The sequence below is a fragment of the Delphinus delphis genome, chromosome 14, assembly GCF_949987515.2.
Source record: "Delphinus delphis chromosome 14, mDelDel1.2, whole genome shotgun sequence".
NCBI classification, from domain to species: Eukaryota; Metazoa; Chordata; class Mammalia; order Artiodactyla; family Delphinidae; genus Delphinus; species Delphinus delphis.
The window spans coordinates 35,679,561-35,701,663 of record NC_082696.1 but is presented as its reverse complement, the minus strand read 5'-3'; the positions used below and the strand labels follow the sequence as shown (position 1 = coordinate 35,701,663).

Sequence of the window (22,103 nt, the reverse complement as noted above, 5' to 3'; positions counted from 1 at the left end):
CTTACTTAATTTAATTTGTTTAATAACAAATTTTACTTTTGTGTATCTAATTAGTAGGCTAATGAATATTTACTTCAATTGCTGCTGACCCTAAAGGAAGTTATATAGTATAGCGTACCATAAGAGCAAAGAGAGTGAGTTTTAAATCCTTACTCTGTCAGTTACTATATGACTTTGAACAAGATGCTTTACTTGTCTGGGCCTCAATTCCATCATTTGTGAAATGGTAATAAGTAATATATTGTGAGATTAAGTGAGGTAATATATGTATATGAAATTCTTAGGAAATTGTATGATGGATGGAAGACAGTCAATTGACCATACTGTTGATCATTTTTTAATTATTTTTTTAAGCACTTAGATACCTTTTTGATGATATAGCTAATAGCTAACCTTTTGTTAGATATAGCTAATATTGAATGGTGATGATGAACAATTTGGCCATGAATTCATTTTCTAGTTCCTTCTTTGGCTGATTTCCAAGATATTCATAATTTGCAACTATTGGCAAATTGTGGCAGCAGGCAAGGTAATTGAGGGTTAAAATTGTAAACTTCTGATTCTTTGTTCATAATGAAAATAATTGGCACAAGTGTGTGCCGATGTCTGTAGGTGCAGTGATGTAGCTCTGCAGCCCTAGCTCTGATTGCTTTTCCCTTTCCCCTCTCTCAAATGAGTCCACTCCTTTAGTAGTTAAGAATATACCCAGGAGACTATTGTGTACTCCTTGCCTGTTCTACTTTCAAGTGGCTCATAGGTTTAAGGAAAGGAGTAAAACTTTGAAATTTTGTCATTGCAGATGATAGACATGGGAGCAAGTATTGAGAAGCCCACTGTCTACCTCTGAGAGGAGACTATGAGGAGGAAAAGAGAAAGTTAGCAGAGAGATAATGGATCTCTGTAGGTCTTTGTGAGAATCTCTGCTTCCCATTTTATCCACAACTCTTTGTAGACCCCTTTTCCTGAGTCTCATAGTTTGGTGTAATCTCTGTTTTCTGGCAATATCCTTTTGCTTAAGCTGCTAGTTTAATTTATGAGTTGGTTTTGTTTGTTTGTTTTTATTAAGGATTACATAGGGGACATAGTATTACAATTTTTCTTCCTTTTCTTTCGGCAAAACCAAAGCCCAGTTCTCATTTTCACATTTTTATAAGGCTTTCCACTTAAATCTCTACAGATGAAACTCATAAATTTGTTTCTATATCATAATTCAGTTATTGTGTCCTTTTACCTGTAAGATATTACCCTAACCTTAAACTGGTTACTATTTAGGTAATAAGACATTAAAATGCTGATTTGCTAGTCTAGATCACATATGTGGTATTTTTACACTTGATAGCTAATAAGAAATCGGGTGAGTCATGTTATCTGCCCCCTCAACACTTCACCCCCTCCGTTTTATCACCCCTTCTTCCACCAAAAAGCTTCCAAGGAAACTCCAACTGAGGTATAACTAAACGTGAAAATGCTTCAATTTAATTAAAAAAATAACTAGATGATTAACGGTGATTACCCAGTGACCAGTTCAGAGAAGCTAATTTATATTGATTTTATTTGAAACTTGAAAAGCTTTTAAAGGGCACAAAGTTAACTAACAGATGTAGTCTAACAGATTATTCATCTCCTTTCAGCAGTGTACTCTAAATTGGGTCTTCTCAAAACTCACTCTAACCAAATGGATAAGGTTCTGTTTAAGGAACACAGGAAAGCTTTTCTGTTCCCCTTGACAACTAGTTCTTCTAGGTGAGTATCTGCCTTAATTGGCAGAATTGTAGTAATTCCTCTAATATGGGTGAAGTGATTTTTGTATTTCAAGTCATTACTAAATATAGTACCTTTCCTAAATATGGACTGTTCCATTTATAGGCTAAGAATTATGAGGGCTTACTTAACCTTACCTCCTCAAACAAATGCTTTTTGTAGTTAGTATGAGGGAACCTAGGTTTTGGTTTCTGCTGTACTTTTAGTCTTCCATTTCTCTTATTCATGGCTCCATTAGGTAGTAGTTATAATATTTTTCATTGAGCAAAGTATTTTTAAGTATATGTTACCAAACTATGTTTTAAATGGCTATGGAAGGAACACATTCATTTATAGACCTTGACCCTCTGGAGGCACTACCCATCTTAATTTTAGAGATTACATTTCAAAAGGATATAATGGAAAGAGCCCTAGTTATTTCCCCATATCCAAGTTTGTGCATAGGCTAAGAATATTTTTCTGTATATTTCTGATTTCAGTTTGGCTGACAGATAGTTCTGCAGTATAACTATTAGGACTTACCCAAGTACTAAGAACATTTTTAATTTGGATAATTAAAAAAGTGAAGTTCATTGAAAAGAACAATTATTAAGATATTTAACTTTGTGAATTTTTATTCTTAAACAATTTAAAAATATTATACCTTTTAGTTTAAAGGATTTCATTAATTTTTAATCTTTATAAGGATGTTCCTTCATATGTGAACTGGTCACACCTACCAAATTACTTAGTCTAGTCAAATCGTGTTAGGACATCTGTTCTTTCTTTGTTCACAGCACTAAGTAAACAGAAAATTCATTGTATTAACTATTTTTGTGTATGTCTGATAACAGTTATTCAGAAATTTGTATCTACAGTTTAAAATCAGATAATTACCTCACTGACAATAGGAGTAACTGTTTGTTGTCCTCATATTTTAAGTTTTGTAAGAATTAATCTCTTATATATTAATTATGCCCTCTTTAAGTTATTTGAAACTCTGACTTGAGTGAGAATTAAGCCCAATTGTCAGACTTATTTATTGGCAGCTCTTTGTGTAGCAGCCTTGTATGTTCATTGTAAGAAAGGAGCAAGATGCTTTTGTATAGACTTCTCAAAATAAGATGAAAATGTTTAAATACACATTATTTTGACCAAGAAAAGGATAATTTTCCCAGAGTAGTGCTGTTTAAAGTAATAATGCCAGGGCATATATTAATTCCCTGCTTTGTGACCAGTGTGATGAGCACAGCTTAGGGGGTTGTTTTTTCAGTTCTGAAGCCTACTAAATATGGCCGGAACCAATGTCATTCTAGGGTACTCTGCCTACAGCTGGTTTGTAAGAATTTGGATCAGATTAAATAGGGGAAGAAATAAGAGTCTGGGACTTTCTGGTTAACAGATCACAATTGTGTGATTTTTTTCAGGTGGCCTTCTGATAGCATCTGCTCATTTTGGTGCATATGTATATGGGACAGACATAGACTACAACACCGTTCATGGCTTGGGTGAGTAGTGGTTCTAGACAGTGTTACAGTCTTTGCTCTTGTACCAAATGTGCCTTTAAGATACTTAAATAGTTATATATGGCATTATACATCTATTTTTAATGTTAAAGTGTTGTGATATAGTTTTAGTTATTCTTACAACAATAAGACTTCATTGGGTATCTGCTTTTTATGAAGTGATCCAGTGTGAGCAAAATGACCCCCGGGGAAACACAAAGATGAGTAGGAAAAATCCCTCCTCTCAGAGCTATTTTTGGTCTTAGATTTTTAAAAAGTAGGCAATCAATAAGGTTGTAAAACTTTTGGGTTGGGAAGGAAGTGGGAGAGGGACTAGTCATTTTTAATTAGCATATTCATGTTAGTGAAACAGAGTTTCTACTTAACAATTATCACCGTTCTTTTATTCAGCAGTCATATGTGTATACTCTAATTTCTAGTCCTTGAGTACCATACATGTTTTTAATTTCATAACTGACCGAAACATCTTTGAGACAGTTAAGGTGACAGTAATAGTAAAGATTCTGCATTAGACTGAGGGTAATTTGAGATAAGCATCTGCTTGCTTTTGAGGCAATTTTGGAAAATACTTTAAAATCTAGAAGCTTTGCTAATGAAGTGTGATTGGATGAAATTGAATCAAACAAAATATTTCTTCATAGCTGAATAGTATTAAAAATGTAAAGTTTCTTTGAAATTGTAGTTATGCTGGTATTTCATTGTTGTAACTAGAATCAGCCTATAAAACATGCTTTTCCTCTTACTCACCCAGTGTAAATTATTATATAGGTGAGAATTTATTAGACTTTATTTTCTTTTGCTTAAGTAATTTGATATATTGTATTTGATGAACTGTCTTTTTTCCTACCTTGCTATAAAGAATTTAGTACTATAAGGAGAATGAGTAACATTTTATAAAGTTCACCTAAATGGGCTAACCAGAAAAAGATAGTCTTTGTCTGCAGTATGTTAGAGTAGACAAAGTGCTAAGAAGAATTATTCCTGTTTGCTTTTAGTAGAAGCAGTATGTTTGCTTTAAGGATATTGTCCTATATAATTCATTTGAATTTTTATTTATTAGAGTTATGTTTAAAAGTTATGTGATAACCTTTCAGTCTACTTGGGTAGAATTCTGACTGAGGTAGAGTTTCCTCAGAGCTTATCCAAGATGCTGTTAGATATGCCCTCTGCTTCCTATGCTTCTAATCTCTTACTATACTCTCAAATACTTCCAAGTTTCTTCTATTTTAAAAATACAGAACTTTTTTATCAATTCTATAGGGACCCTCCTAGCTACTACTTTGTTTTCCTCTTCCTTTTACCAAAGTGTTTCTTTTTCTTTTTTTAAGAGATTGAGTTTTTAAAATTAATTAATTAATTAATTTATTTATTTATGGCTGTGTTGGGTCTTCGTTGCTGCGCTCAGGCTTTCTCTAGATGTGGCGAGCGGGGGCTACTCTTCGTTGTGGTGCGCGGGCTTCTCATTGCAGTGGCTTCTCTGTGGCGGAGCATGGGCTCTAGGCACGTGGGCTTCACTAGTTGTGGCGCGTGGTCTCCGTAGTTGTGGCTTGCAGGCTCTAAAGCGCAGGCTCAGTAGTTGTGGTGCATGGGCTTAGTTGCTCCCCGGCATGTGGGATCTTCCAAGACCAGGGCTCAAACCCATGTACCCTGCATTGGCAGACGGATTCTTAATCACTGCACCACCAGGGAAGTCCCCAAAGTGCTTCTTTCATTTTTTTTTAATAAATTTATTTATTTTTAGCTGTGTTGGGTCTTCGTTCCTGCATGTGGGCTTTCTCTCTAGCTGTGACGAGAGGGGGCTCCTCCCTGTTGCGGTGCAAGTGGCTTCTCTTGTTGCGGAGCACGGGCTCTAGGCGTGAGGGCTTCAGTAGTTGTGGCTCATGGGATCTAGAGCGCAGGCTCAGTAGTTGTGGCACATTGGCTTAGTTTCTCCACAGCATGTGGGATCTTCCTGGACCAGGGCTCAAACCGTGTCCCTTGCATTGGCAGGCGGATTCTTAACCACTGTGCCACCAGGGAAGTCCCCCAAAGTGCTTCTTAAAAAGACTAGTTTATTTGCTATTCCTCTTCTTCATCTCTAACTGCCTTCTGCCTGTTATTTTTCAGCTTGCATGCCTACTGAAAAATCTTACTACAGATCTACAGTATTTGGCAGTGTTGACCTTCATAAAGCAGCCCTTGGTTTCCTAGACAGTGGCTTCATTGGGTGGTACTCTGATTTCTTTGTTTTGATCTCAGTCTCCTGAAGGCCCTGCAGTTTTCTTCAATGTCTGTTTATATGTTGCTTTTCTCCAGGCATCTCTTGTTGACCCCTTTTATCACACTACATATTGTGCAGAGTCATGTCATTCTTCTTTTGCTTTTTAAGTTTTGTTTTTATTGTGAAGTAGATCATAATACAGAAGAGTTTATTAAAATAACAAGAGTAATTATCGAACAAACATTTATGTAATTGCCACCTAGGTTAATCAGAAATATCATTCATTCTTACAGATTTAACTTAAGTTTATATACTGACATCTCTCAGGTATATGTATTCTGGCCTCTACCTACCTGCTGAATATCTCTTTCTGAAGCTTCTGTAGGTACCTCAAGGTATATCAAGATTGATGTATCTCAAATGAATCTCATTCTTTCCTAGATTTTCTTTTCCTCTTGGTTTCTCAGATCTTAATTGATGGTATCATCATCCACTCATGTCTCCTAAACTAAAACTTTTGAACTTCTTCCTTGAGTCCCCCACTTTAACACTTCATCTCTTGTGTTCTCGTTTTACCTCCTCTGTCCATGGTCACAGCTCCTGCATTTCCCAAGTTAGCTCTCTTCATTTCTGTTCCATTTATCTAATTCGTCAGTGTTTCTACACTGCTAGAGGAAAGGGACCATGTTCTGTTTAACTCTGTGTCTTTATTAGTACGCTTTGAATGCATTAATTATTGAATGAGTGTTTTAAGGCAGTTTTATGTGAAAGGATAGGTAGACATCAGTACAGTTTACTTTTTGAAACATTTTTTACAATAAGTTAAAATAAAAATAATTGTTCCTTGTATAAATAAAATTAAGATTTGAAATGAAAGCAAGTTTTATTTGATTAAATATAGGTTTAGATAAGTTAAACGTTACTTTTAGCCAAATGACGAGGTAAGAATGTTGTTTGTTAGTTCTGTCTTCCTTTTTCTTTCCCTTCAGGAAAGGCTAGTAGGAAAAACCAGAAATGGAGAGGACCAGATGAAAACATTAGGGCAAATCTTCGTCAATATGGTTTAGAGAAGTATTACCTTGATGTCCTGGTTTCAGATGCATCTAAACCTTCTTGGAGGAAGGGCACATACTTTGATGCAATCATCACTGATCGTAAGTTTATTTTTATACAAAAGTAGGAGTAGGATTAGGTTCCTAAAGTCATTTACATTTAAATTACAAAATTTATCAGTACAACAAAGAAAGCCAACTTGTATTAGTATTCCCCTCACCCCTGACTTCTTCACATAGTGAGAAGGAAAAAATTATGAATGTAGGGCAGGACACCAATTTAACTACGTGGTTTTGATTTTTTAAACTATATGTATTAACTTGTCATCCCTTTTTCTCTTCGGCTTATTTTTTAAGACATAAATTTGTTTTTATATTTGTTTTATATTTGACCGTAATTGGTTATTAGTGTAGCAACTGGAGCCAAAATGTCATTTGCAATTATGGTATCACATTTGAAGAAGAAAGTTTCAGATATCTCCCATTTCTCTATGTGTAAGCTTTTATATTTTGTTGTTGTTGTTGTGCCCGTTGTAACTGGCATCTCCTTTATAGAGTTAAAAGAAATTTGGGTGTGACCCACTGTGCTTGTGAACCCACTGAGCTTCAAGAATGTGCATGAGAACTTGTTTTCTCATGCCATGTGAGTTCTTGGGCTTTTCAGGCATCCTATCTAAGAATAAATCTACCTTTTCTATAGTATTTGGCAGTAAATCTGTATATAGTGGCATATAGTATCTCAACCCTTCCATCTCAGACCTTTTCAGTTCTTTGGTAACTTAGATATTTTCAAATCTAACAAAAGAAAAATTAGCAAGTATGAATATACTTTTGAAAATTGAGTGACTTTTTATTAATAATCTACTTTATTATTTGCTCTCACTCTCTATGTGTATTTATAAAAATACGTAATTTTTTTCCTGATCAATTGAGAGTAAGTTGTATACATCATGGCCCTTCACCGCCCCCCCATACTCCAGTGTATATTTCCTAAGAATAGGGATAGTCTCTTAGATAGCCAAAGTACAGTTACCAATTTCAGTGAATCGCTAATTCTTTAATCTGTAGTTTCTCATCCAGTTTTGTCAATTGACCCAGTAACATCCTTTATAGCATGTTTTTCCCTGAAGTGCAGTATCCAGCCTAGTGTCAGGTATTGCCTTTAGTAGTCATATCTTTTAACCCTCCTTTAGTTTGTAACATTTTCACAACCTTTCTCTGTCTTTTATGACATTGACATTTTGAAGAATACAGTCACCTGCTTGCCTGCCCTCCCAGTGTTTTAAATAGAATGTCCCTCTTGTTATGCATTCTCAGCTGGAATATTGCATAGGTGATGTATCCTTCTCAGGGTGTCATATCTGGAGGCACATGATGTCCATCTGCTTTGCAGTGGTGATTAGGTGACTTTTGACTATCCGTGTTACCTGTTTTCTGTCTAGCTCCATATGGTATTAGAGAGTCTACAAGAAGAACAGGTTCACAAAAGGAAATACCAAAGGGGATAGAAAAATGGTAAGTAAAAGTTAAATATGGTATGTTACTACTTTGGGAAGAAGCATATTGCTTTCTTTTAATTAACTTAGTTTAATAGTCTTAAAGTTTTTCACTGATTTTGAAATTTTGTTTTCTTTGTCTAGTCCAGAAAGCCACGTTCCTGTTTCCTTGAGTTATCATCTGAGTGATATGTTTTTTGACCTGTTAAACTTTGCAGCTGAGACCCTCGTATTAGGTGGAAGACTAGTCTATTGGTTACCAGTGTACACACCAGAGTATGTAATATTAAATAATTTTACTTTTAATTATTTAAAATATTAAATAATTTTACTTTTTCTTATGGTATTTGTATATCTAGCATACTTTTTTTCCCTGTCTCTAATCATATTCAGGGTAAATATCTTTGTGTTTAATGTGTATGATGGCCTTCATTTACCAACACGCTGCATAAAACAGGCCCCTTCTTCTTAATTGATTGAATTGCTTTGAACTTTTTATTTTACATCAGGGTTGGCAAACTACAGCCTGTGAGCCTGATATGGTTTTCAGCCTGTTTTTGTAAGGCACTTGAGCTAAGACTGGTTTTTACCTATTTAAAGGATTATTAGAAAAGAAAAAAACAACAAAGAAGAATATGTGTCAGAAACACATGTGGTCCACAAAGGCTAAAATATTTACTATCTGGCCTGTAAGAGCAAAAGTTTGCCCCTGTTGTATATCATACTTAGCTCGGGGCCTGTGTGTTCAATAGCTCTTTGGCCAGGCCATAAACTTAGATAAATTTTAACAACTTAGCTGAGTGATTCATCTATCTACTGCTAGTTAGCTTGAATATATATTGGCTCTTATGATCACCGTAAATGCAGTAAAATCTTTTTTAAAAGCTAAGACCAAACAAACTAAGAGCTATGCATATATTTAAAGCCCTGATTATGTTCAACATTATTGGTTTGGGTTTTATTATTCAGTAGTTATTAATTATAAACAGAGCTGTGTACACCAACAATGAAAGACAAGATGTGTTGACAAAACAGGATCTTTAGATTTGAAAGGCAGTGTCAAGCTGAAAATTTGGCTATTTGTTCAAGATGCTATAGATATCTTTTTTAGAAATTATTTTAATTTCTATATTTACTATACATAATTGTACAAAAAGCATTTTAGACCAGTGTTTTCTTGTTTGTCTTTTCATAATGGTTGATGGTCCCTCAGCAGTTGGAAGCTATGCTTTTTTGTTGTTTCTTTTATAAATGTTTCATTGGGAGCTACCAGGACCTAACTTTATTTTTTTATTATTATTATTTTAAAATAAATTTATTTATTTATTGGCTGCATTGGGTCTTCGTTGCTGTGCACGGGCGTCCTCTAGTTGAGGCGAGCGGGGGCTACTCTCTTCATTGCAGTGCGTGGGCTCTAGACACACAGGCTTCAGTAGTTGGGGCTCACGGGCTCTAGAGCACAGGCTCAGTAGTTGTGGCCCAGGGGCTTAGTTACTCCACGGCATGTGGGATCTTCCTGGACTGGGGCTTGAACCTGTGTCCCCTGCATCGGCAGGCGGATTCTTACCCACTGCACCCTCAGGGAAACCCTGATCTAACTTTAGTTTTGCATCTTGTTTATCAGCTAATAAGACTGTACACATTCATACCCATACCCCTTAACACAGGGCTTATGTTCTGTTAAGAAATTAATTATTTCTTAATTTTGGAAATAAGAGAAATTAATTCCAAGGAGTGAAATGACTTGTCTAAAGTTAAAAGCTAGCTAGTTTATTGTTTTCATTATTCCTAGTGCTGTTCACATAATTCAAGATCTTGCCAAGATCTCAGGTGTCTGGTATGTGGAGTGATAGATGGTGTTTTATTAATATTTTCAGAGAAAAAAAATATTTTCAGAGAAGAGCATATTTGTTTATTTTGATTCAAAAGTGGTTTCTGCCTTAGACAAGCTGAACTCCAGCAGCAAACTAACTTGTCTTTTTGTTTTAATTCAAGTTTTCAGAGCTGGAATTTTAAAAAAATTATTTGAAATAAATTTCAAATTTACAGAAAAGTTTCAAATGCAAAAAACTCCCATCTCTCCCCCATCCAAATTTTCCAACTATTAACATACACCTCCTCTACCCCCCTTTCCTCACCCATTACATTAATCACACGCCCATTATCATTAATCATTTTTGGAACTATTTGAGAAGTTGCAGATATGATGCCCCATCACCCCTGCGTATTTCATTGCATTTCTCAGAAGCAAGAGCATTGTTGTCAAATCACCATCAACCCCTGAAGTCTGGAAGTCAGCATTGATAGTGCTGCTGTCCAGATCATGGACCCCAGTCAGATATTACTGATTGCAGTCTCTCTAGGAAAATGTACTGCATTGACCCCTCATGTCATTCTCCTCCAGTCTGGAATATTTCCTCAATCTTTCCTTATCTTTTGTGTCCTTAACAGTTTTATAGAGTACAGGGCTTATATTGTGAAGGTTGACCCCTAACCCGGTCCATCTGATGTTTCTTCCTTGACCAGACTCAGGCAATGCTCTTGGTAGAAATACCACAAAAATGATACTGTGCTCTTAGTGCACTGCATTATGGGGCACACAGAGCCAACCTCTACGGGAGGTCTTAAACTTGATCATCTGGTCATGTTCTCTGTCAGGTTTCTCCGCTGTGAGTTATCATGTTCTTCTCGATTAGTATTTCCCAGGGGGAGGTATCACAAGATTACACCAATATCTTGTTCTTCATCAGGTGACTACTCACATTGACAACCACCATAATGATGACTTTTCTATTCCATCATTCCTTCTGCATTTTAAGTTGGCATTCTACTATAAGGATTAGTTTTCCCTTCCCTCCCACTAATTTATTAATTTATACTGGTATGGAGTCATAGATTCCTATATTATTCATTGGGTTATACTTTATTACTATCATTATTTTGTTGTTCAAATTGTCCCAGATTTATGATCAGCAGGAGTCCCTCTGAGGTGGCTCCTCTGTCCTTTGAAATATCCTCATTAGTTTTTGTGTGTTTCTTATATTCTGGCATTTCTGACTTTCCACTATTTTGTAGTTTATTATTTAATTATAATTGAAATTAAATGTGGTTATGAATATCTTCTGTAATTCTTTTATTTCTTTCTTTTTTATAAAAAGTCAAACTGGAGGCACTTTCAACTATTTTAGTATTTCTGAAGACCTTAAAAAATGGCCACTGGGTATTTCTTCAGTGACTTCTCTTTTAATAATTTTCGACAAGGGGAAATTTCCAAGTCCATATAACCAAAGGGATTTTTTAGAAGTAAAAAAAGGCACGTTTTTGTCACTTTTGTTTTTTTTTTTTTACCTTAGATGTTTTATCAAAGGACAAATTTCATCCAGGCTAGGACACACATGGAAAGACTCCTATGGCATTTACTTCCCTGACTTATTTGTCAGGTCTTCTGATGTTCATAACTAGACTTCTGTTGTGCCTTCTCCTCCCCTTAACTCAAAGTGATCTTATTAATGAACTTAGTTTGTCTTGCGTTTATATTAGGGAATGAACTATTTTCACTTTTGCAGTAAACATAATCCAAAGTATTTACTCTTTTTAAAATAACACAGTATTAGATGAACTTAAAACTAAAGTCATCTGCAAAAGTTTGAAATAACGTTCTTGCTTCTGAATTAAACAATTTAGAATTAGTTTGGTTATGTTGTATTGCATATATAGCTTTTTATTAGACTAAGAATAAAGAATTCATTTTAAAATTGTACCTTAGCACAGCTTAATTTGAAAACTTTTGTATTTTTGGTATAGTGAATGTAGGCTTTTAGTCCTACTATTGAATTAATTTACTCAGCCAAATCCTGTTATATGATTGAAGTTTAAAAATAAGACTCGCACATTATAATCAAGTTAAGGTATTATTCATTAAACCCAGAACATTTTTATTTTTTTTAAACCTAAGACATTTTGAAAGGTATAAGACGATAAAAACAAAATACTACCTAACAGCTTAGTTATTTGTGAAGAATTGTCAGAACTGATGATTGAAAAAGGATTTTCTCACTATTTGGTAATTTAAATTGTGGTGAAGAAACTGCTACTCAACAAACTTCTGCTTCCTCTAGTCCAGATTCTCCCCACTCTAGTATACTGTATTTTTGGCCAGCATCAAGACACACTGTATATGTTATGTCCTTCAACCTTTATTTATTCTGTACCCATTGCTTGATATACTGTTTCTTCTTTCCTCAGCTGTAAAATTCTAGTCATCTTTCAAGGCCTGGCTTAATTGTTACCACCTCTGTGACACTTTCTGAAACCTTCTAAGCAGAATTCATCAGTCCTTCATATGTGCTCTCCTAGTAGCTTACTCTTATTACTCATAGAGACTTACCACGTAAAATTATTCTTGACTTTTGGTATTTGTGAGTTTATTATTCACAATTTCAACTATTTGCAAATGACCCTGAAGATCTGTGTAACATTCATTTGGGCAGGGCATACATTCAACTTGTGTATTTGATGTTATAGGAGTTGCTAAGCTGTTGAGTGAGTGTAGCTTTTTGCCCAGGTTCCACATATCCCTATGTGTTGTTTTCTAATTGTCATTTATATACAGATAATGCTCTTGAAGTGATTAGAAACTGTGTTTCTTTGTGAAGGATGTCCTTTACTGGAAATCCAACTGCTAGTGCTTGTGATAAAAATGATGACAAAGGGAAGAAGTCTAATAAAGTACTCCAAAGTAAGATTTGAGGATAAAGTTTAATTGTGATAAAATGAATTTTGTGGTGGCTCAGAGCTACACAAAACAGAAACGAACATGTTGTTTTTCATCTTTCATACAGGAAACAGAGAAAAGTGATTCTTTTAAATTGTTTTCAGTAAGTGCTCCAATCAGCACAAAATCCGTTTCTCAAATGGGAAGTGAAACTCTAATGACATTTGGAAATAGTTAGCTTGAGTCATGAAGATTCACAGGAAAATAAATGGCTGTCAAAATTGATGGATGGAAAAGCTAGGGACATATACACTTTTTTTTTCTTTTTTTAAAAAGGTTGAAATATAATTTGTATACCATGAAAGTCACCTTTTTAAAGTGTACAACTCCATGGTTTTTAGTATAACCTCAGAGTTATGCAACCATCACCACTTGTCTAATTCTAGAACAATTTTTAAATAAATTTATTTTATTTATTTATTTTTGGCTGCATCGGATCTTCGTTGCTGCGCATGGGCTTTCTCTAGTTGCAATGAGTGGGGGCTCCTCTTCATTGCGGTGCGTGGGCTTCTTTGTTGCGGAGCATGGGCTCTAGGCGTGTGGGCTTCAGTAGTTCTGGTGCGCGGGCTCAGTAGCTGTGGCTCGTGGGCTCTAGAGCGCAGGCTCAGTAATTGTGGCGCACAGGCTTAGTTGCTCTGCGGCATGTGGGATCTTCCTGGACTAGGGCTTGAACCTGTGTCCCCTGCATTGGCAGGTGGATTCGTAACCACTGCGCCATCAGGGAAGCCCTCTGGAACATTTTTATTATCCCAAAAAGAAACTCTTGTATGCATAAGCAGTCACTACTGCTCTTGTCCCTAGTAACCACTTATCTATCTCTGTGGATTTACCTATTCTGGCTGATTTAGATTTTAAATAGAGGCTTAGATTATAGGGGAATAGTACTAAAAACAGGGAATTAAGATAAGATACCATACTATCATAATAGTCTAGGCATAGTACAGATTTATAGCTTCTACTTAACAGATTGCAAACAGTCCATGAGTATGAAATATGTTAGTAAATATATAGTAAATAATTTTTAACTGCTGTTTTTTATTTTTTAGTGTGATATTTTGGGAGTACACTGTTAAATTGATTGGCTCATTCATATAATAGAGCAGTGGTTAAAAACAAGTTTGTTAATGATAATGATGACCTAAATGATGTCCTTTCATGCTTAAACTCAAAGTTCAAGTCAAAAAATGATCTAGAACATGTAAATGTTTTTCTGCTGTTAAGCCAAACGCCAATGACTTAGTTTCACCAGTTTAGCATTATTCATGTCATAAATATTAATTAAAATGGTATTGGTTTTGTACTTTGATTTAATTTATAAATTTGTTTTGGGCTTTATAGTTATATAAATTATATAAGCATGAGGAATTTATGTTTATATACATTTAAGAAACATTTTAATAAAAATACCTTGTCAATAAAAGGTATATAAATAAAATTTAATAAAAATACGTTTTCCTTTGCCAAGAAATAAGATTTTTTTCTTTAAAAAAGGGTATGTTACTAAATTTGACAAGTTCAGACATTTCTAAACCCTGATGTTTGCAAGCCTAAGGTCAAAACTATATCTTCTCTTTGTTACCATTACTTAAGTCTGTCAACTATGGTGTAGAATGTATTCTTTCATATCATAAATGCTTTGTGTGAAGACTCCAAATTTGACATCAACTTAATGTCATAGGAGCACAACATTTCTGACTGTATAGTGAGCATTAGAGAATTATTAGGTGAGATGAAATCTGAAATGGCCATTATTTGTTGGAAAGCCCTAAGGAGGGAGGCAGAGAATGACTTCAAGAGAATTCCTTCCACTGATAATGAAGTGAAGTGCGTTATGAATGTTGCTTGGTAAGTGGGTGATGAAAGTTTTGAGCATGTGGTCAAGGTAATGAGGGAGAGCTTGTTGAAGGTCACAGGGACCTAGAGAAATCAGTGAACAAGTGGTGGGGAAGACAGTGTTGATGCATTAGAATTGGCTGGTTGGATGGTGGTCCTTTACAGGAAGCGCTGATCAGCACCTTTCCCATTTTGGATCAGAGCTTTAAGATATCCCGTATAAGAAATGTTTGCAGGCTGTTTATCTAGAAACATATGAAGGTTTGCAAAGGAAAAATAAAAACTGGCAATCACAGTGTTCTTAAAGGTGCCCCTTCCTAGTGAGCCCTCTCTCCTGCTGTTCTTCTGAATTCTGCTCCATAACTGTTTCCCCCACATTTGTTACCTGTTTCTTCTACCAAGATTAGTGCCAACAACCTATCAGACATGAAGTTCTGAACTACTGCACCCTGACTGTCCTGCTTTCTAGGTGTCGTCATCTTCATTCACTAAGTACATGTGCTGTACGGCAGCAAGCACCACTGCTCTTGATCATAACTTTGGTTTTATTTCATGGCAGAGGATTGATGTCATCTGTAGTGTTTAATTTAGTGGTAGTTTAGCTGAATAATCTTATATAACAAGGTTAATAGAGGTCTCAAGATGTCATAAAAAATTTTGCAGGGACATTTCATTTTAAAGGGGTATATGCTGTAGTGGACTTTCCTTTGGGAATTTATAAACATCCCCAGTTGAATCAGTCCCTCATGAATGTTAGGGGGTTGTTATGGAATGTATTTCTGTCTGTCTTATGTGCTCTCGTGGGATCCTTTAGGGTAGAATTGTCATCTTGTATTTCTGTGGTTTAAATGCTTGGCATTCTTCAATAAAACATACCTGTGTTCTCTCTCATCCTCATTATACAGGTAAAAACATTCAATTACTTTCTTTGGATGTGGTTATGTTAAATACTTTGCTTTTCATAAATGCAGATTGTTTATGGATTATATGGACAATTAGCATATGTGAAATAAAATGGTACAGCATGTAGTGGGAGGACGTCCCATACCACACTGGATAACCCCCATGATGATCCTGTGCGCGGTGCACATGTGAGTATCCCTAACAGTCAGCTGCTCTTTCTTCAGATACACTGAAGAGATGGTACCCTGGCACCCTTGCTTGAAACTCATCAGCAACTGTGAGCAGAAGCTTTCCGGTCGCACATCAAGGCGCTTGATAACGATGGAAAAGGTGAAGGGATTTGAGGTAAGTTATCCTAGTGTTTTTCAGATAAATTCTGGAAGAATTAGAAGTAGATTTTTCTAGTTTTCCTCTAATGAAATTTGGAAACGTTAGTCCTTGATTTTTTAAAAAATATTGACGAGTTCAGGAAGAGGTAAAAGTTGAGCAGGTTTGTGGCCTTTGGTGGAGTTCAGAGGGTAGGAATAGAATATAGAAGTTGAAGACTAGAAATAAAAGTTGACCTTTACTTTTCAGGCTTATTTGACATCCTTGGGCTAACTCAGTTATAAAACAGAGCACTCTTAATTAAACAACCATTGTCTAGTTAGCAATGTACTAGTTACCATTTCTCCCCAAAGCAGAACCTACGTGATTGCAGACTGTACTGAAGAGAAAATGTCACTTTGTATAAAGGAGAAAGTAATTTGCCCCCATCTGTTAGGGTCCAACACGTGTTCTCTCTCTTTTTCTTTCTCTTTCTCCCCCACACATAATTCATTTAAGCTTGAGAAGAAAGAACAAAACATCTGTTACTTCATATCCAGATCAGAATTGATATGAATAATACCTCATACTGGAGCTTAATTAAATCTACAGAATGCTCACTGGGCTGTACTTATCTTGATTGACAACCAAAGCTCTTCCATATTCACTAGAAATTTGAGTCAGCCCCATCTTTGTTTTGGATTTGTAGGGCAAGCGGAGAAGAACAGGGTGTTACTGCCTGAGGATTTTGTCTTACTCATCCTTACTCTGCATTTGATATTTTTCATCTACTTCACAGCTTACGGGTTCTTTCACAATAATAAAAACTAATGTTTGTACAGTCCCTTTTGCATATATTATTTTACATATTTCTTGTTTTTGTCCTTTTAATTTCCATTTCCTGTCTGTCTCTAATTTAGACCCTTATTACCATATACCTGGTTTATGCTGATAATCTCCTAAATTACCTTTCTCCTTCCATTTTTCACACCTCTAGTTCCTACATGTTAAATAAATCTTCCTAAAACACTGCATTCGTTAAGTTACTTCTTGATGCAAAAATTTTCGTGACTCATTTTTATAAGAGTAAGGTTCAGAATCTTCAATGTGACAAAATTTCCTCAATAATTGGGCTCCAGTATCAGGGCATTTCTGAAGGCTAAGCTATGTGTATATATACATGTACGTATGTGTGTGTGTGTGGGTGTGTATAAAGTTGATTGGTGTCCACTCTTACATATATGTGTATGTATGTATTTGTGTACATACATACATACATATGTAAAGGTATATGTGATGTAATTAAAATGAATGTCTGATAGTCATTTTAAACAAATACTAGAAGTTTATATGCAAGTAGCAGATATTCTTGGAGTGGCATCTTGTACTCAATATACTTATGTCATAATTATTCAGCATGTTCTTAAAACTTTTAGATTTACATTTAAAGAAGAAATATATTAAACAGTTATTTTACTTTATAGTACACCTTGCTTTTCTTCAAATTATATTCCTGGACTTTGCTGCTCACATTTTATACCAGACAGGTCACTTAATGTTTTTTGGAAGTCACATCTCGTTCCAAGGATGACAGTTTACCATTAAACGTTTAAAACATAAGCAGTTTTCAGAAATTCCAAAAGAGGAGTTTTCAAATTGTTTGACACAGTGACACAACCTTCCAAAGCGATCATTTTAAATGGCCACCGTTTATTTGGATATGCAGTAAGCCCTCCCTATCCGAGGGTTCCACATCCACAGATTCAGCCAAACTGCTCATCCTAAATGTGGTACACGATCCACAGCTGGTTGAAACTGAGCGTGCGGAACCCGTGGATGCCGAGACCCGACTCTCAGACTTGAGCATCTGCCAATTTTGGTATCCACAGTGGGTCCTGGAACCAATCTCCTGTGGATGCCAAGGGAGGACTGTACCAAGAAGCCCTCTTAACTAACTTCATTTCAAACTCAGTTGATTAACCAGTACTGGCTGTTCCTGCTCTAAAACACAATGCATGATGCCTAGAATAGGTCAGATACTTTGAGCTAGTGAGTTACTTGGTCTCTACTATATTTGTACACTTCTGTACTTACAGATGAATTGTCTATTGTGAGCCACTTGTGTTTTTCCTGTGAGCTGTTTATGCCAGTTATATTTGCTATGTCATTTATATAATCTAAATACTAGTTAGACCAGTGAAATGTGAATGGAAGAATGAAGTTGTCATCTCTGTAGAAACAAATATGAATGCTTTAGAAAGATAGGACAAAGTGAATTGCTGAAAAATTTAGAGTCTTGTATTGGAAATGGTTGAGATAACTATAACAGGTTGGGAAAAAGTTACTGCAATCCAGGTTTCTGTACTGAGGTTGCTTTGTAAGAGTCTAAGTTCTTGCTTCATTTTACAGAAGCCAAAACTGGACATCTTTGCAGGTCTTAATTCTGTATCAAAAGATTGATAACGTGGCATGTGGAATCTTAATTCTCTGACCAGGGATTGAACCCATGCCCCCTGCAGTGGAAGCGTAGTCTTAACCACTGGACCACCAGGGAAGTCCCTGAATATACAATTTTTTAAGTTGAAATAAGATGTTTAATATATTAACAAAGCATTTTAATTTTTTCCTGCTTTTACTGACTTTTTAAATTAACTGTAGTCTACTCAGCCTGCCATAACAGAATACTGCAGACAGAGTGGCTTAAATAAAAGAACTTGATTTTCTCACAGTTCTGGAGACTGGAAGTCCAAAGCCAGCAGGTTTGGTTTCTGATGAGACCTCTCTTCCTAGCTTGTAGACAGCCGCCTTCTCTTTGTGTCCTCTGTACATACACACTGCTGATGTTTCTTCCTCTTACAAGAACATCGGTGCTATTGGATTGCCACCCCACAGTGATGGCCTCATTTAACTTCATTCACCTCCTTTAAGGCCCTATGTCCAAGTACAGAAATATTGGGGGTTAGGACTTCAACATGCGAATTTTGAGGCACACAATTCAGTCCATAACACTGATTATCAGTATCTGTCACATTGAATAAAAGCCTTCTGTTGTATGTTAGAGTATGCTTTTTTCATACTCTCCCAGTCACTTCTCATGTCTTTTATATTTTGAGGGAAGTAGTAAGACATTTGATAATTCAGATAGTAACATTACAGCTCTTAGAAATCACAGCACTTAATATACTTATATGAGTTATTAATAATAAGAATAATAACTAACATGTGCCAGCCACATGAGTAATATGTATAAAAAACAAATATTACCTATAGATTTTGTAGTTTTAGTCTTGAAATGAGAAAGTAAAGTGAGTGACATTAGCATTCTTAGTGAGGTATAATTGACATATTTCTCATCTGTACATCATGGTTCAATGTTTGTATGCATTATGAAATGATCACCACAGTAAGTCTAGTTAACATCCATCACCATACATAGTTACAAATTTTTTTTTATCATGATGAGGACTTTCAAGATCTACTCTCTTAGCAACTTTCAGATACGCAATGCACTATTATTAACTAGTTACCATGCTGTACATTACATCCTCATGGCTTATTTATTTTATAGTTGGAAGTTTGTACTTTTTGACCCTCTCCACTGCCTCCCTCCTCTAACCCCCTGACAACTATCAGTCTGTTCTCTGTCTTAATAAGCTTCGTTTTTTGTTTGTTTTGTTTTTTAGAATCTACATATAAGTGAGATCATATGGTGTTTGTCTTTTTCTGTCTTATTTCACTTTGCTTAATGCCCTCAGGGTCGATCCATGTTGTTGCAAATGGAAAGATTTCATTCTTTTTTTATGGCTGAGGAGTATTCTATTATACATATCACGTCTGCTTTATCCATTCATCCATCGATGAACATACAACTTGCTCCCATATCTCGGCTGTTGTAAATAATGCTGCACTGAATGTGGAGGTGTATGTATCTTTTCAGATTAGGGTTTTCATTTTCATAAGGTAAATGCCCAGAAGTGGAATTGCTGGGTCATATGTTAGTTCTGTTTTTAATTCGAGGGGTCTTCATATTGTTTTCCATCGTGGCTGCACCAATTTACCTTCCTTCCAAAAATGCACACAGGTTCCCTTTCCTTTTTATCCTCACAAACATTTGTTATTTCCTTTGGATAACAGCCATTTTAATAGGTGTGAGATGATATCTCATTGTGGTTTTGATTTGCATTTCCGTGATTAGTGATGTTGAGCATCTTTTCAAGTGCCTGTTGACCATCTGTATGTTGTCTTTGGAAAAATGTCTATTCAGATCCTCTGCCCATTTTTTAATTTTAATATTTTGCTTTTGAGTTGTATGAGTTCTTTGTATATTTTGGATATTAACCCTTATCAGGTACATGATTTGCAAATGTTTTCTCCCATTTGGTAGGTTGCCTTTTCATTTTGTTGATGATTTTCTTTGCTGGGCAGAAACCTTTTAGTTTGATGTAGTCTCACTTGTTTTTTTGGTTTTTTGGGTTTTTTTGTGGTACGCGGGCCTCTCACTGCTGTGGCCTCTCCTGTTGCAGAGCACAGGCTCCGGACGCGCATGCTCAGCGGCCATGGCTCACGGGCCCAGCCGCTCCACGGCATGTGGGATCTTCACGGACCGGGGCACGAACCCGTGTCCCCTGCATCGGCAGGCGGACTCTCAACCACTGTGCCACCAGGGAAGCCCTCACTTGTTTATTTTTGCTTTTGTCGCCTTATTTTTAAAGTCATATTCAAAAGATCATCACCAAGATCGATGTCAAGAAACCACCTGTGTTTTCTTCAAGTCTCTAATCCATTTTAGTTAATTTCTGTGTATGATGTAAGAGGATAGAGTTTCATTGTTTTGCATGTGGCTGTCCAGTCTTCTCAGCACTCTTTATTGAAGAGACTGTCCTTTCCCCGTTGTATATTCTTGGCTCTTTTGTCATACATTAATTAATTGAACATAAAAGTGTGGAGTTACTTCTGGGTTCTCTATTCTCTTCCATTGATCTATGTGTCTGTTTTTATGCTAAAACCATACTGCTAGAATTGACATAGCTTTGTAATATAGTTTGAAATCAAGGAGCATAATACCTCCAGCTTTGTTCTTCTTTCTCAAGATTGCTTCAGCTATTTGGGCTTTTTTGCAGTTCCATACAAATTTTTATCATAAATGGATGTTGAATTTTGTCAAATGCTTTCTCTGCATCTATTGAGATGATCATACAATTTTATTCTTCCTTTTTTTTTTTTTTGCGGTATGTGGGCATCTCACTGTTGTGGCCTCTCCCGTTGCAGAGCACAGGCTCTGGATGCACAGGCTCAGCGGCCATGGCTCACAGGCCTAGCCACTCTGCGGCATGTGAGATCTTCCCGGATCAGGGCACGAACCCGTGTCCCCTGCATCGGCAGGCGGACTCTCAACCACTGCGCCACCAGGGAAGCCCTATTCTTCCTTTTTTTAATGTGGTGTATCACGTTTTATTGACTTGTATTGAACTCTTCTGGCATCCCTGGAATAAATTCCACTTGATCATGGTGTATGATTCTTTTAATGTATCATTGAGTTTGATTTGCTAATATTTTGTTGAGGAGTTGTATATCTATATTCATCAAGGATATTAGTCTATAATTTCTTTTCTTGTGGTATCCTTGTCTGGTTTTGGGTAATGCTGGCCTCGTAGAATGAGTTTGGAAGTGTTCCCTCTTCCTGTATATTTTGGAAGAGTTTGAAAAAGATGGTATTAATTCTTCTTTGAATGTTTTGTAGAATTCACAAATGAAGACATCTGGTCCTCTGCTTTTGTTTGTTGGGAAGTTTTTGATTACTGATTCAATTTCTTTCTTTTTTTTTTTTTTAAAGATGTTGGGGGCAGGAGTTTATTAATTAATTAATTTATTTTTGCTGTGTTGCATCTTCGTTTCTGTGCGAGGGCTTTCTCTAGTTATGGCAGGCAGGGGCCACTCTTCATCGCGGTGCGCGGGCCTCTCACTATGGCGGCCTCTCTTGTGGAGCACAGGCTCCAGACGCGCAGGCTCAGTAGTTGTGGCTCACGGGCCTAGTTGCTCCGTGGCATGTGGGATCCTCCCAGACCAAGGCTCGAACCCGTGTCCCCTGCATTAGCAGGCAGATTCTCAACCACTGCACCACCAGGGAAGCCCCTACTGATTCAATTTCTATTAGCAATTGGTCTATTCAGATTTTCTGTTTCTTCATGACCCAATCTTAGAAGGTTGTGTGTTTCTAGGAATTTCTTCTAGGTTGTGTAATTTGTTGGCATATAAGTGTTGATAGTGGTCTCT

At 36.2% G+C, this 22,103-nt stretch overlaps 1 protein-coding gene across 5 annotated transcripts in view; it reads left to right on the top strand.

Annotated features, from left to right (window-relative positions):
- The window catches only part of TRMT11 (tRNA methyltransferase 11 homolog), a 62,025-nt gene that overhangs the window by 25,491 nt on the left and 14,431 nt on the right, over positions 1–22,103 (top strand). For all 5 annotated transcript variants that reach the window (XR_009521928.1, XM_060030006.1, XM_060030005.1 and 2 more), the window contains 5 exons: positions 3,168–3,248; positions 6,456–6,620; positions 7,961–8,033; positions 8,159–8,290; positions 15,749–15,869. Coding sequence is in view for 4 of the 5 variants with exons in the window: in XM_060030006.1 (XP_059885989.1) it covers positions 3,168–3,248; positions 6,456–6,620; positions 7,961–8,033; positions 8,159–8,290; positions 15,749–15,869 (572 nt within the window). In the remaining variant the exon portion in view is untranslated. The remainder of the gene's footprint in view (positions 1–3,167; positions 3,249–6,455; positions 6,621–7,960; positions 8,034–8,158; positions 8,291–15,748; positions 15,870–22,103) is intronic.